Source organism: Pyxicephalus adspersus, chromosome 1 (assembly GCF_032062135.1).
Source record: "Pyxicephalus adspersus chromosome 1, UCB_Pads_2.0, whole genome shotgun sequence".
Classification (NCBI taxonomy): Eukaryota; Metazoa; Chordata; class Amphibia; order Anura; family Pyxicephalidae; genus Pyxicephalus; species Pyxicephalus adspersus.
This window is the reverse complement of record NC_092858.1, coordinates 129,014,698-129,031,298: the sequence shown is the minus strand read 5'-3', so window position 1 is coordinate 129,031,298 and position 16,601 is coordinate 129,014,698. Positions and strand designations below refer to the sequence as shown.

General features: G+C 36.9%; 1 protein-coding gene across 3 annotated transcripts in view; it reads left to right on the top strand.

Moving 5' to 3' along the window:
- The window catches only part of LOC140341466 (cyclic AMP receptor-like protein A), a 254,906-nt gene that overhangs the window by 86,246 nt on the left and 152,059 nt on the right, over positions 1-16,601 (top strand). For all 3 annotated transcript variants that reach the window (XM_072427262.1, XM_072427271.1, XM_072427280.1), the window contains one exon: positions 14,833-14,920. In XM_072427262.1, the coding sequence (XP_072283363.1) occupies positions 14,833-14,920 (88 nt within the window). The remainder of the gene's footprint in view (positions 1-14,832; positions 14,921-16,601) is intronic.

Here is a 16,601-nt window from a genome sequence, read left to right as displayed (position 1 = left end):
TCTGTCAAGTTCAATATGTTCATCTATGGGGTGTTCCAGGATCGTATTGAGTATGGTTTGTACAGTAGCTGCGAGATCTGCATTAGCTGTGGCCTCTGGTACACCTTTCGCCCGCACATTTTTGCCACAACCTCTATTTTCTTGGTCATCTATTCTAAGAGCTAGTGTAGATAGAACAGATTCTACTTGCATTTGTGAAGATTCCAATGCGGCAATCCTAGAGAGGGTCTGTGAGTAAGAGGCTTCTTGTGTAGTTACTTTCCCTTCTAAAGTAAGAATATGCTGCTGAGTAGATTCCAGCTCCCCCTTTACAGTGGCTTCAATGCATTGTACTGAGGAAGCCATGTCTTCCTTCGTAGGAACAAAGTGAAACAGAGCCTGCAAGTGTGTTTGGGAGGGAGAGACCAATCCAGCCGGTGATGGTGCCGTCAATCGGGGTGGTGACGGGGAGGCAGGCCCGCACTGTGTGTTGAGAAGGGAATACATTCAAATGATCTTCTCCATCCGCATGGTGTGAGGTAGAGGCACGTGCAGGCGCCATCTTGCCCGGGGTCTCCGTAGCAAGCTCAGGCTACTCCAGAGGAAAGAATTTAAGAAGATTTGACCAGCCAAACTGGTTTTTTCACCCCCTTGGATTTCCGGGACTTGGTCATCTGGAAGGTGCTGCGGTGGGATCTGTTATAACCAGCTGTGCCTGCGAAAATTGCCCTGAAAGCCAGCGAGCTCTTGCTGCATCCTGCTCATTCTTCCATCGCCGGTGTATTCACTTTTAACAAAGTTTCATTAAAGGGGTCTATTTATAAATCCAACATTTATTCACTGGTGGAGAATCAATTAATGCCATTGAAACACATGGACTTGGAAGATTGTCAGGGAAGAAGATTGTCTTGGAAGATTGTCAGGGAATGTCTCAGCGAATGTCAGATTCCTTATTTGAGGCTGCGTAAACACTCGAAATTATTGTTGTTGGAAAAGTTCTTTTATGATCATTTTCATGATTGAGCTCAACTATTCAGGCGAGAATCATCTGATGTGTGTACAAAGCCTTTATTTTCTATTTGATGACATGTTTTAGAAAAAGTTGCTGTATTTAATAGGGAAGGCCTACCTTAACTTGATTTTGCCAGATTGTTGCTGGTCATGCCTAAATTAGGTTACTTGCTTGGAGAGACATGGCCATGTATAACACAAGCCCTAAAGAGAATAGAATTAATTGCTGGTAATTACTCCCAAAGTCAGAGGTCCCTGACATACGCTAATGTCAGCCATCACTAAGCACTTAATTATCCTTGGACAGGTTTATTAAATGCTAATTTGTTAACAGCTTTAACCCATAAAAATCTGTGTATCATAATATTGCACTGCAGGTCAGTAGTTCAGTTTGTATCATACATGGAATGTCATGGACAGCACGGACTTGTATTTTTCCTAGGAATAGGGTATTTTGCCTATAAGCAGTGCAGAAAATAGGTTGTTTTTTGCTTATCTTTTGCAAATTATGGTGTAAATACAGCCTGGCGACTCCTGAAGAAACATCAGGTCAGTGTTACCTTAGTCTAATAAACTTGGAAAACATTCAGTTAAGAGTTAAAGAAAAAAATATTTAGCTATTAAAATAGGCAGTGTTTCTTCCATCTGTTATTTCAAGTACCCTTTCTATAATGCCAGTGACAAAACAGCTTTTAGAAAAAAATGGGTCCATGACAATAGTCAATATTGTAGACACACAACAACATTTTTATCTCTATATCTCAAACAAATCAATCACATGGAAACTTTCTTTTCTTTTTTGTTAGTAATTATTGTATATGTATACAGTAAACTGAAATGGCTCCTTTTGTTTTGAGGGTAATTGTGATGGTAAACTTTTCAGTTTTTACCTTTTTTGTGTTAAAGTTAAGAATTTTATTTTGTACAAATACAACTGCAGTACAAACTGCTTTTGTATTTCGCTGTCTTTAGTTGTAGCCCATAATGTTTTTGGAGATCCGTAGGAATATGGTACCTTTTTATTAGAGATATAATTATTTGTTTAAAGTGGCAACACCACTAGGAGAGTACCTATACAAACTAAACAGACATTAACCACTTATTGTTTTATTTATAATTCATAGATATCCTACAGATATAGATAAACAAGATACATGGTACATACTCTACATTTACTAATTTTGGTATCCAGATGTGCACTAGCTAAGCCATAGCTTTCCAAAAATAAAAATGTATTATGTTTAATCTCTTCTTCTCATTGTATTATATACTAATGATTAGATTGATTTAATTACATGACACTGCCATATAACTGAACTACTTATGATGCATAGATGAGGTGGTATGTGTCAGGCTCCTAGTCCTTAAAGCATACCTAAACTCAACTTTTTTTACTTTACATAGAAGGGTAGGCAACCCTTCTAAATAAAGTAAAAATGTTGTTCTTGTGCAGCACTGCCTCTTTATGTGGCGATTAAGACATAATGGGAGTGCACAGCCTCATGTATCCAGGGAGGCTCTGGCTGCTCCTTCTGCTCATGCCCGAATTTCAGGCATGCGCAGAACAGGCATTTTTCCACCAAGGGGAAAGAGATGCTAATCTCATGCACTGCGCTCGGCTGAGATCCGCTCTCATTTTTTTCCCCTTCACAGCGGCTATGTCACCTGATCTTGCAACTGCACAGTGGATGAAGAGGAATTCCAGGACAATGCAGTACTAGATCATGGGATAGGCCAGCTTCATCAAGGGATCTGTGGGATTAAAGGTAAGTGTATTTTTTTATTTTTAGTTTAATTCCGCTTTAAGCAAACTTTTATGTTGAAAAGAGATAAAAACTCTGAGAATTGGGAGAAGGGATATCAAAAGGAACAAAATCAATAATTACCTTTAATCTGCAATGCTAGTAGTCCTAGCAATTGCTCAGATTCTGATTAAAGACTTGTAATGTTTGTAATAGTTGGAATAAACAGTGGATATATTGTTTTCAGGAAACAAAATTGTTACAATATTTATAGTAACCCCAAACCTCTGGCTCCCATTTATGGATGCTACCCCAGACACGGTTAGCATTGTTGTGAAACGATTGTATGATTGAACCTGTTCAGATATTTATGGTAGCAGTTCAGATGGTTTGGTTTATGCCCAATTCATTGTTTAATTTTTTTTGGTTTATGGCTATAAAGCAGCCTGGGTGGTAGTGAGTAAATATTTAATTTTGAGCATTCTCTTAGTTCTCTAGCCTTCAGGCACTTTTGTTTAACGTTCATCAAAATGAAAGCTCTCGTCCTTCTTATTGGCTTAAAGTAGGATTTTGCTCAATCATTGTTAAAGCCTGAAATCCATCTCCCTTGCGTACACTTACAGTTAAAGCACACAGTGTAATTACCATTTTATTTTGATGGATATTACATAAAGTGCTGCGTATGTACGGAGTTTGTTATAATACTGATATGACGAACACATGCAGAAACGGCTTTTAAACTTGATCTGCATCTAGCAAAATAATTACCACAAGCAAGGACTGCATAATCCAGAGATGTAAAGGTATGCTTTTTTTTGTTTTATTTTTTAAGTGTTTATTCATTGCATGGTGTGTTAATTGTGCTTGTATGAAAGATTTGTAACGTTGGTATAAAGGGAAAGAGTTATTACCAGGCTTTTTTTCTTGATGTTGTATAACAGAATTCTTTTTGTTTTCTTATTGAAAGCTGACTGGAGGCATTCCATTACTCTGCATGTCAGACGTCAGTCTGACCATCCAGATCAAGTTATACAGAATCGCTCACATACCTCCCCCTATCAACCATTTTGGAGATCTTTTTTTAATGATCAGCACAAAATTTATCCTAATGCCACAATACCCCATGATTCTCCTCATTGATTTACTATTACCATGGTAAAAGGGACCTTCTCTCTTATGACCCAGTATCTTCCTGGAGATGATGTCACCTAGCTCATATAAAAGGAATCCACTCTGTATATCCTAAAGGCAGACACCATAATTGTTCCACTATCAGACTCTGGTTATATCACGGTAAATACTTACCTGTACCCCCAAGCCAACACTTCAGATCACAATTACTTCAATCTTTCTCTTCCTACATCAACATCTCATTCAAGAATACAGCGAAACGTGTCATGATCAGAGACAGACTGGTTTATTTATTGCCAAATTGCCTCATAGAAATATAAATTTAGCATGCTCAGTTTTGTTTAGTTTCGTTAATATTGTCACTAAAATACCTTGAGCAGAATTGCACTGGTTTTGTCTCATGTTGCTGTGAAATATAATTACTCATAAAGTTTTTACGAATATTTGCTGCCTGAAAAAGCCATTCTTCTTCCTTCACAATTTTCTAAATTATGTCTGCAAAACTGGCTTGGCAACTTGGGCAAAAGCCTATTATTGAAGTATTCCTATCCTGGGGGGTTCCACATGATATATACATAGGAATGTATTTTAGCCAGGTATAGTTGCAATGGCTGGATACAAATCATCAGAAGATAAGGAGGGTAGTAGCTTAGTATAACATGACTTTACCTGGTTGAATTTACTGCTTTATTCTTTCTGTGGTTACTGCTCATCAGTGCTGTGCATGTATTCTCCCAGATTTCATTGAAAAGGGGTGATACAGGAAAAAAAGATGTGATGTCAGAACGACAGACTTGCCTTCTGTATAACAGGTCATTTTAGTCTTCTAATCTAATAGGGCAGACATAAACTTGCTTACCTGTGGAGGACTTTCTACTTTAAAAACTAAGCATGACTACAGGGAAAACACTATGTACTTACCCTGTGTGTACTTACAAAATAAGTAAACACATTTTCTAAATATTATCTCTTTGAAGCATTTGTTAACACCTTTTGCATTGCTCCCACCATGTCCAAAACGTTGCAGAATCTCACTAATCATCAGGAGAACAGTGATTAATCAACATCTTGGCCCGTAGGGGAATAATGCCATTGGTGAGTGTTCTCTTGGAAATTATCAAAGCACCTTCACAGCTGGATTCATATCAGGCCAGATCTCTAAATTGTCCATTAGATAGTCTTCCATTTACACCTATTCTAGTGTTCTAGTTGAACACCTATTTAAACCTAGAAACAAAAACAAACTATATTTCATTTTTTTAGTGCACATGTAATGACTGTGTTTGTTTTTTGTTTTAGACCTTGTTCTTATTTGGTGATCCTACTGGTAAAGCACTTTTTATGACAAATTTTACTATCCATACTGCATCTATGGAGCAGAAGCAGGAAAAACAGGGTGAAAGCATGGAGCAGCAGAGTTGTCACCCTATGAAATGGTTATAATAACCTCCCCCTCTCTTATCCATACCATGGGGTATGGAAGGGTTAAAAAAAACACAGATAAGCAAAACAACAGTGCTGGTTACAGTCAGTATAAGTAGAAATGAGGAAACTTGACTTATCAGCGCCCCAGGTTTCTGGCAATGTCAAAAGGTATATTTTGGACTTAAAGAAGAACAAAACTCAAAAGTCCCCCTTAAAAAATACACTTACTTTCAAAAAGGTTGTTGCACTGAAAAAAAGCAAACAAACAGAATTTTTACTTAACATGAAAGGGTTGTCTACCCTTAATAATTTAAATAAACCCTTTCCAACTGAAATCATCAAATGAGAACCAAAATGTAAAGTTCTCTAGAAGAAATGTGGTAATCAGTCTAGTTTTCCTGATTTCAAAATAAGAGATACATTTCCCTAAATCCTATATATATTTCCTTTAATGTCCCATGTTTCAGGCTTTCAGAATTGTGTCTTTTCCAGGTTGCAGGATAATGATGCCTGATGGTAAACTTTTTTTTGTAATGGTTTCCAAGTTTAGTAAGTAGACTGTAAATCAAAAGTAATTTATTTAGCCTGCATTGAGCATAACCTCACAGATTGCAGCACTGAGCAAGTCATTCAGAATAACAGACCATGCATATATTTATTACCTTACTTCACTGATGACTCATCTGTCTCTCAGTCATAGAAAATACTCCTTTCCTGGGGGATATAGCAAATATTATTTATGTTTTTGCAAGGTAAAGCGGAACTAAACCTATTTTTGGCAAGTAAATGTCCAACTTGCCAAGATACTATATAGTATCATTTTTCCTGTTCCTATTTTAAAGTAGAGTTCAAGAAGTTGCAAGACTAACATAAATTATTATGTTATATAAGTTTAATATCATATAGGTTTCTATGTATTGTTTTTTTAATTTTACAGGGTCTTTTTAGAATAATAGGAATTTTAAAATAGAGCATCACCATTACAGTACTTTTGGTTATTCAACATTACTCCTAGTTAGTGTAGTCAAAGACATAACCTTTATTTACAGTATCACTCTTAGGTGTTCAGACTTTTGCTAGTAGTAATACATTGTGTTGGGTAAAATTTGTTCCCCATATGTGCTTCCATGACAATTTTTTATTTAGACCTATTTCTTAATTTTTTTATCATATCAAAAACAAAATCAAAATCTACCCATTGAGAGGTTTTTTGAATAGCATATATCCACAATTATACCAACATTTTTTAAAACAAAAAAACTGAAGGGGAAAAAAGGCACAAATTGAATTACATAAATTCCAGTTTTGAAGCTGAACTGGCATTTTTTTTGTTTCTTCCTATACCCACCTTTTTCAGTGCAAGACAATTACTGGACAAACACAGCTTTAGTTGGTTTTTAGGTGTTTGGTATCATCAGCACCATCCACCAATAACCACTTTAAACAATAATGTAAAAACACTTTAAAGTTTATTTTATGTGCCTAGAAAGTGGTAACCATGCTTTCTCTCTACTATCTGTGTGAACCTGCATAAACTATGCTTTTTGCTTGGTAGGTAGGTAGTTACCTTTTTTTAAGTGCTACATTTATCCAATGTGTTTTCTCTATCTGCAACTCATTTAATGATTTTTTTTTAACTATGAACACAAATGGGTATGGTTACAAACAGTAGATAATTTGTGTTGATTGTACCAAAATTCTTAAATAAATGCCAATATTTGTGTATTTAAAGAAACAGGGAAAATATATAAAATGCAATTGATGGCCTCCACCTGAAGGTGCTAGTGGTCTAGCTAATCCTAATGACTAGCTGAATAGTTTTAGTACTTTCAGTCTTTGAACTTAAGCAAAGCAAGCTGCAGACGTCAGAACTGTCTACGTGCTTACTTCTTCCAGACCAGTAACTCATAAAGTATAGATGTTGGTGGATCAGCTAAACAGATAATCTAATTTTTTAGAAGGAAGTCCGCAAAGGCAGCGACACATTTTCCTTGGTATAGCCTTTCTCCAATATTTAGTAGAATGATAATCTAGAACAGTGCTGTATGGTAATTTGCTTCAGATAGTTTGTCTATGTTGTTTGGACCTAATGATGCAGTAGTACTAATCTCCTTGCTTATCTCTGAATTTGCTGACTGCAATAGGAAAAAATGACCAACACATAAGACTGCTCAGACACTTCATGTTAATTTTTGCAAGGACAGAAAGGGGCAATCAACCTCCAACGAGTCCGCTTCTTCAGTTTAACTCATGGATGAGTAATGATAGTGAAAGCAAGGTGCATATACATATATATTCTAAATCTGATTACTAAGCAAAATAATCACTGGTGAGATGTTTTCCATCTTCATATTTTTTTTAGGGCTAATTCTTTTTGACTTACCCTTTCAGATGTCAATGCTATAAATTTGGAACATTTTTGTTTTCACATTGCATTGTGGCCGCCTGTAATAAATATATCCTATTCGCTGGGTTCTATTCACATTAGTTGAGTAGGATCAGCATATTTGAAACTGCATGGTATCGTATGTTGCCATGTATATTATGGTGTATACCGCTATGACAATATGATTGCCATGCACGCCAATAGGAGCTCTCTTGTACTGCTTTCATATAAATCAAATAAGGGTAATTCACAGACTTTTCTTCAACTGCAGTGTAGTCACATTTTCCTTTTTTTTCTGACAAACAGCCATGCCAATGTGCCGCATACTGTCACATTCTGCTGTGTCAACAATTTTTAGTAGATTTTGAGTGGATACAAACAGTCTACATGATGTAAAAAGTTATAGAAAAAACATGTAAAAAGTAAGGGGAAATCTGTATAGTGGTAAGCAAAAAATCTGTGGACTAGCCCCAGATAAATCTTTCTTGTATTAGGATGCCTCAAAAAGTGCATGTTGTCTAGGGTTTGAGAGAGATAGTGAAGGAATACTACTAATCAGTACAATATTTTAGCCATTGTGCCTACAAATAACATACATGGCTTATTTGCAACTTAGCATTGTAGTACGTTTTATATTCTGTTAGGCCTTTAGGGTATTTTTTTAAACATTACTGTCTTGGTCCCCAAAACACTATTTCAGGTAGCAGAAGAACATATTGATGCAGAACACCATTAGACTTCTTCCAAAGGGTTCTTTCTAAAATCAAAAGTTATGTAGAAGTCTGACACAGTGTGATACAATGTTCATAAACAAACTAGTACTGTTTATTTACATGTATTAATTTTACTTTTACTAACACACCAGTATATTATGTCCTGTGATCAGGATGCCAAAACCTTGACTTTTGGAGGTGGTAGTCCCTGCACTAAAGTATTCAGCTGTACAAAAATGATGTGGCAGTGATATCCGTAGGTGGACAATAGTGATTTGTTATGAGGAGTAATATATTATTTACAATCAGCAGAGGTCACTGCCCCCAAGGAACTCACAAAATAATGTCAGTACCACACAGACATGCAGACACACACATTTTTGGTGAAATTGGCAACCAGTATGATTTTACATTTTGGATAGTGGAATCCCCTCAACAAATCATGCAGACACCAGAAAATGCCAATTAATACCATTCAGGATTTTATTGATAATTCTGAATGGACTGAAAAAAGGAGTAGTGCTGCTGTAATCTCCTGGAAAGTTGGCCCTGCAGACTACATACAGGTCACATACACACGTTCGTCTTTTGTCGTTGGTAAAAATCTTTCAAGATCCTTTCCAACGACAAAAGACTGTACATACAGCACCATTCTGCTCTATGGAGAAGAGAGGGGAGAATAAACGAGCGGCACGCCGCCGTGCTCTCTACCCTTCACTAGCATTTTGGTCGTTCATCAGTTGTGGATCTGCCAGGACAGATCCATGTACGACTTCGGATGGCCGATGTACACACGTGAGATTCTTGTCCGATACCAGCCGTGAAACGATAACCGGACAAGAATCATCTGTCACCTTAGATAGGACCATTTTCAACAGGGTTTCCTACTCAGTTGGAAGGGACTCTTTACAAGAAAGTAAATCGAACATTCCTCAACATGAAGAATCAATTACTGCCATAACACACACACACATGCTCTTGTAGAGTATTTCAGAATGTCAGGTTCTCTGTCTTATACAGTGAGGGAAAGAAGTATTTGATCCCCTGCTGATTTTGTACAAGTGCCCTCTGACAAAGAAATGACCAGTCTATAATTGTAGTGGTAGGTTTATTGTAGCTGTGAGAGACAGAATAACAACAAAAGAACCCTCAAAAACACAGTGCTCAAAAGTCAGAGCTTGATGTGCATTGTAATGAGTGAAATAAGTATTTGACCCCCAATCAACCAGTCTGGAGACTGGCTAGGCCACTCCAGGACCTTCATGTGCTTCTTCTTGAGCTACTCCTTTGTTGCCTTGGCCGTGTATTTTGGGTTATTGTCATACTGAAATAGCCATCTACGACCCATTTACAATGCCCCAGCTGAGGGAAGGAGGTGTTCACCCAAGATTTGATGGTGCATAGCCCCTATTGATTTGGTAAAGGTGTCCTGTCCCCTTAGCAGAAAAAGACCCCCAAAGCATAGATTTTGTTAGATTTTTTCCACTTATGATAACACAGACGCACCAGGAAGTGAAAGGATATCTACCTCAATTAGGGTAAATCCTACATCCTACAGTTTTGTTTTTAATTTTGTCTGGTGTTGATTGACAAATTTGACAATTTACAAAGTGTGAATTACACATTAAGAATAATTGCAGTGAGATCCAAGCATAAGATCCTTGGTCAGGCTCTCAAATGTCTGGTTGACTCAGCCTGTTCCATGGTGGCCATTGGCACACTGATAGTAGTCATAAAAAAACACCTGAATTAGCCATGGTTAGTAGGTCCCCCTTTTATGGCAAACATTGCATTTATTGCATGGAAAATTTTAAGGAAGCCTGTACTGGGATACCTAGGAATAATTTTAGCCTGTTGTAAATATTAGCTGCCTGGTAGCCATGCTTTATACTTATCCAATAATGAAAACAGACAGGCAATAAGTATTGGCAAAAAAAGTCAGCAGTGACAGCCCCAATATTTTTTATCACATGCTTCTTGTAACGTCTTTCACTATATTTACCTGTGCAATGCCAACTCTAGCTATCCATAGCTAATTCATAAAAGACACAAAGGAGTGTTTCTGTTTGTACTTTTTGGGATTATATAATGACCTGAGAGAGGGCAACTCTAATCAGTGGGACCCCTTCAGGTAGAAAATAGGTCACATTCTATATAAAGGAACATTTATTTTGAGACAGAGTTTCAGCCTAATATGCCAGCTATGTGCTTAGTAATTTAGCTAACGCTTGACAAGTAAGTTTTAATGGGGGCTTTTAAAGCATATACTGACAAGATTCTTTGTCTTCCGCGGAAGAGCACAATTAGTAAAATAATAGGGGATTAAATGTTTTCATTGATTGTTGCTTAATGTTCTGCATTGGTAGATGACAAGAAAAACAGATGGAATAAGGTGACACACTGAGAACATTTGTGTACAGCAATCCTTGGTGGTAACTGAACCCAGGGAGCTAAAAATATGCTGTAAATAAACATCAACAACCAAGTGAGATGGATGAACTGATACGACCTCTCACTGGTTTAACCCACGGTGTCTGATTGTCAGAGCATACATCCACTAAAACAGCATCTTCTAAAGTTTGGTGAATTACCCAATTAGAGGTTTCAGTCAGGGTCAGTAGGTGTCTGGTTGTTGTACAGTGTTTTCCCTCATATGACTTGTGGGAGAAGGGCTTTTCCCTCATAAGACTCCAAGCATTTAACATGTCTTTGTGCAGTGATTGCTGGCAGGGTGAATATTTCACAGGTGATGGAACTACATGTCTGTAAAAACCAGAGGAGGGAGTTGGTTTCAACATTTCCAGGGATGGAGATGTCCTTATTTAATGGGCTAGGGAGTTACATATGTCAGGAGCTGCATTACAGAAGTCCCCGGATTCAAAGAATAGTAAATGCTATTAGTGACAATAAATGTGGACTAAAGTATTTACATATTTTTAAAACAGAGCATGCAGAAGCTTTACCTAGACAATAAATGTATTACATTATCAAATTATATATGATTTCTGTAGTATAATCCAGATCTTCTGCACTGCTGCTTCCCCCCTTGCACTTGTTATCGATTTTGGGTTCTGAAAATAGGAGTCCAGTATTGCTGTATAAGAAACATCTATTCAAGTAGCTGCTGTAAAAAACAAAACAAAAAAAAAAATATAGTTTTTATAAACATTATTCTAAAATGAGATGGAACGATACAAATTATTTTTGTCACTTTTGTGTCTGTTGTTTTATTTATCTACAGAGGGATGAGCTTCCATCTGCAGATGATGAAATAATCTGATCATAAAATAAATCCAATAAAGTCCATGCTTTTTTTATTTAATGTAGAAAAATTGTGTGTATTTTTTTTTTTGTCTATAGCTTACATTCTTTGTGCCAGGATAAGAACTGAAAAACCCTCTAACAAAAAACAAAAACAAAAAAAAACCCACAAGAAAAAATGTTGTTTATTTTCTTCAATTAAAGCCTACCTAAACTCAGAAATTTCACTTTACATAAAAGGGTAGACAACCCTTTGATGTAAAGTAAAAATTCTGGCTCTTGGGTGCTTCTTCTGCGCATACCTGAGTATCTCGCGTTTTTTATATAGCCTTTTCGACACTTTATTTTTCATCCTACTTCACCCAATCTCATGCCTGGGTCAGATGACGTAGGATGAAAAACCTGGAAGAAGGAAGATGTTGGGACGATGCAGAGTGATCGGACCGCCTGGAGTGATCAGACTGCCCTGCAGAATTAAACCTAAGTGTATTTTTATTTTATTTATTTTTTTGCCATTTTCAGGTTAGTTCCTCTTTAAGTAGAGGGATGCTAGGAGTTTTTTTATAATGTCTGTTTCCCTGTTTCAGTTTTCCCCTCACTTCCAATCTGATAAATAGTTTTGGTAGAACAGGAGGGGAGGGCAAACCTTCCTGATGGAGCCCCAAAGAGCAATAAAACCTGACGGGTTTAAAAAAAAAAAAAAAAAAAAATATATATATATATATATATATATATATATTTGTTGAATAAACTGAGATGGGTAAAAATGCTCTAGTAATGTACAGGTGTGGTAGCTCAACTAGCTATGGTACAACTGTATTTTTGTACAATGTTTCTCCCCATACCAGTTCTGCCAACTGGATCAGATACTTGCTTTCACTCTAGGTGATATAATGGCACTGATTTATTAAAGCTCTCCAAGGCTAGAGAGGATACACTCTCATCAGTGAAGCTGGGTGATCAAGCAAACCTGGAACCCCTGGATTTCTTAAAAGTCATTTGCTATTCGTTAGCAAATGTTTTCAATCCTGGACCAGATCCATTCCATGTTTGCTGAATCACCCAGTTATACTGCTGAAAGTGTATCCTCTCCAGCCTTGGAGAGCTTTAATAAATCAGGGCCAATGTGTAGCCCTGTCTGGATGGCCCCACTCATTCCTATGCTAATTTGTATTCTGATAAGGATGGATTTTTACTGAGGCTGTGATTGGTAATGTGGTAAAAAATAACTGCACTGAATGAGAGGGAAATGAAAGCTTCTAATACTGAAGGGTTCCTTCTCGACTGCAAACTTTGAGTTTTTATTTATTTTTTTACGACAATATCAAAACTACCACAGAAACCAATGACACATAATGAAAGTGATATTTAGTGCCTGATTTGTCAAGAATACTTCCAACAAGTCTATAAGGTAAATGTTAAACCACGTCAATTCCTGGTATTTCTCTTTTCAAGTGTTATTACAAAATTATTTTGTTCTACTGTGTTACATCTTTAACCGTTTTCATGTGTAATATTAGTTTACATTGATATATTGTGTTGGGGGTTACAAGAAGCATTATTTTCCCTAGTAAACGGTTAAAAATGTTCTGGTTTGTTTAGGTACACTTATTTTCTTTAAATGCCTGAGTTTCCATAAATTTAATTAGAAAATGTAAAGACTAAAATACATGGTGGGCCTTGTATTTGGATCATAAAAAACACCTCATCATCAATGCAATTTCAAATGGGACTCATTTAAACCTATAAACATGACATGTTAATTTAAGATTTCTGTGACGCAGTAACCCATCACAACCAATCCAATTCAGTAAGGTCTTCTCTGATAATATGCCCAAAATGAGACAGGTATATGAAGTTATCAGGTCTAGTGAAAAGTTGGATTAGCTTTGTTAAAGCATCTATATGCTTTCCACTATATTCTAAGAATTCTTCATCAACCTAATAGGTAAAAAGCATCTGCACCTTTTTATTGTCTAGTTTTCACATCAATAAGCAGGGAAATAAAATACCAGTCTAGACACTCTGATCCCCTTTTGCTAATCAAATCACCAGTAAATATTAGTATATGAAGGTATTTTCTGATAAATAGGTACAGTTAGGTCCAAAAATATTTGGACAGAGATAACTTTTTTTTTCTAATTTTGGTTCTGTACATTACCTCAATTAATTTTAAATGAAACAACTCAGATGCAGTTGAACTGCGCGGCGTTAGAGAGGCACGTAGCCGTAAGAATTAGGCGCAGGGTCACATGACCGGGTGCTGGGGCCTAGCCCAGAGCTTTTAAGGGGTTAAGAAAAAGGGTAGTGTTGCCAGAGGGGGCTGGGCTAGTGTACAACGTGGGAGAGGAAGAGATTAGGAATGGGAGATGTTAAAAGGGGCTGGACGATAGTGAGAGGCCCTCTTTTGGACAGAAAAAGTTTCCCGCCCACCCTCCCTCTTATGTTTAGGTAGAGTTGAGAGGTGGGTTCGTTTTAGAGGTTGGGGTCTTGGAAGGCAGGGATTCAGTGTATTGAAAAGGGGTGGATTTTGGCAGGGGGGATCCCCTTTGGTGGGGTCTCCCCTTTATGGTGAACAGATGATTATGGCTCCTGAAGGCAGTCCTGGGCAGCTAGGGGCCAAGGTGGAGATGTTGGAAGGGTTCAATTCTTGTTGGGTGGGATTTTGCCTTCTGAGACCTGCAGCTTGGTTGTTTGGGTGTATAATTGGGAGTTTGATAATATTATGGATACTGTTGTAATGGTTATGTATTATTAAAAGGGGAATTAAGTTGTTGTTGGTTCATTAAGCTATATTCAATGTAATATGTTAACATTATATAATCCCGTTTAATAATAATCATATTAATAATGGAGTGTTATGTTAATTTATGTTAATGTATGCTTATCAAAGTGTAAAATGTAATTTATTTTGGCATTTATTTATTTTGATATTTGTTTGTTAATTATTTGGAAAGTTAAACTTTATTTATTGGTGTTTTAAATAAACGGCTGCTTGCCAGCCAATTTAAATCCAAGATTTTGTGTTGGGGTATTTAATTGGGGGGAGTGGCTGGTATGCAGGGGGAGTTTGGTAGTAGAAGGTAGTTATGACAATGGTGTTTATAAGGGATGGGCTAGAAGGTCCGAGCTACCCGCGTCATGCACATTTTACCTAATTCAGATATCTATTATTTTCTTACAGATTGGTGCGCCTTGGCTTGGGTCTGCTGCATAACATTGAATATGTACCTAAATGTAGTAAAGGAGGTGGGGACAGATCGATATGGGCTGTAAGTACCTTCCAATGAGTCTAATGGCTTATCATTAGGACAGGAATGATAACTATTTCTACTAGCATCTAAAAATACAGAAATGCACATAGTCTATGCATTCTGTTTAAGGTTTTTTTTTTTTTTAATATCTAATTACCAATACAACAAATGCAATAAAAATCCCTGTTTTGGATAGAAGGAAGCTTAGACCACCTGATCTAATTTGTATTGCTTTCTGCGCCTCTGTTGGGTACACCCATACAGGAGACAACTGTTACTTTGTTACTGTTACTGAGAAAACTGTACTTTAGAGATTTGTCTCATGTCCTGTTGTGCCTTCAAGATAGGGAATGGAGAATATTTTTCCTAATATTACACAGTGTACAAAAAGTAAGCTGATGGACCTTTTAAGTCCTAAGCTAATAAATAAAATTTTGTTTATATATTTTGTGCAAAACTAAATCATTTTTCCAAAATTTCTGTGCATCAAATGTTATTGCTTTGGGACACAATGAATCTGCACAGGTATCAGGTTTGCCAACCTATTTTTTCTAGACATTCATTTTTTGTTTTTTTTAAGACAAGGGGAAAATCAGCAAAGTGTCAGAGTGTACTTCTGAGACTGTCCTGGTCTTAAAAATATGATGTACAAGGAATAATGCATGTACAATATGGACAGACTGCTGTGGCTCTGGTATTGCTGGATGCCATGCTGCCTTTTACCTTTTCTTTCTGCTACCTTCCTGTCTTGGTTGTGCCCCTTACAATATTGTCTTGGTGGATTACTGAAGTCCTCAGGTATCAGTGTGCTGCACTTACCTTTGATTTATTTTCACTCCTTTGGTATGCGATGCATCCTAGGGCAGGAAAGCTTCTCTAAAGCTGCTGTGAGACTGGTAATGAGTGCTCAGACTGCTCATGCCCAGGCCAGTAAGGTAGTGGTGGTCGTTTTTTAAAAAGCATTACAAAAACCCAGAAATTACAGATGTAACTTTTTACGGAGCAACACTTAATAGGTATTGCAAGCAAAAATTTAAATTGAGATTACTATTCCCAGCTGATGATAAAGGGTTTTGCATAAAGCTTTACAGGTTTATAAGTAAAAATATACATAGGCTCTATTCACAAAAAATTAACACACCATGATAAGCATCTTTATTTTCAAAAAAAATAAGCTTTATGAATTGTGCCTTATGTGTGCATCTTGCCAAGGAAAGGTAGGTAATTCTACGATTAGTATGTCTAACACAGCAACAGAGTGAATTGATGAACAATTGCAATCAATGGGAAATGACCACTGTGCATTTCTAAGGAGGAAAGCACAGCAGGGGTCACTTGTTTTCCACACTTCCCTCTCCATTGTGTCTACAGGCATGCATCATGCATTCATGCATTCATCTGTCACTGGAAAGGATCATGAAAGATTGTTTCCAGTGACTATCTTCTGACAGTCTTTGGACGTCAGTATTAGGCCTAAAAAACTTGCTTTACTCCAGCCATTTACTTGATGTGAGATATGAAATGTTTATTGAAACCTCCTTTTGTTAAAAGGCAGAGTCATGGTTAGATCGCAGATCTTGAATTCTACATAATTGCTTTAAATGATCATGCACAGGTTTGTTTAAGATATGTGTTATCAGACTATTGACATTCAAAAATGTATAGTTTCTTAATATGCAAGCAATATGTTTTAAAACCC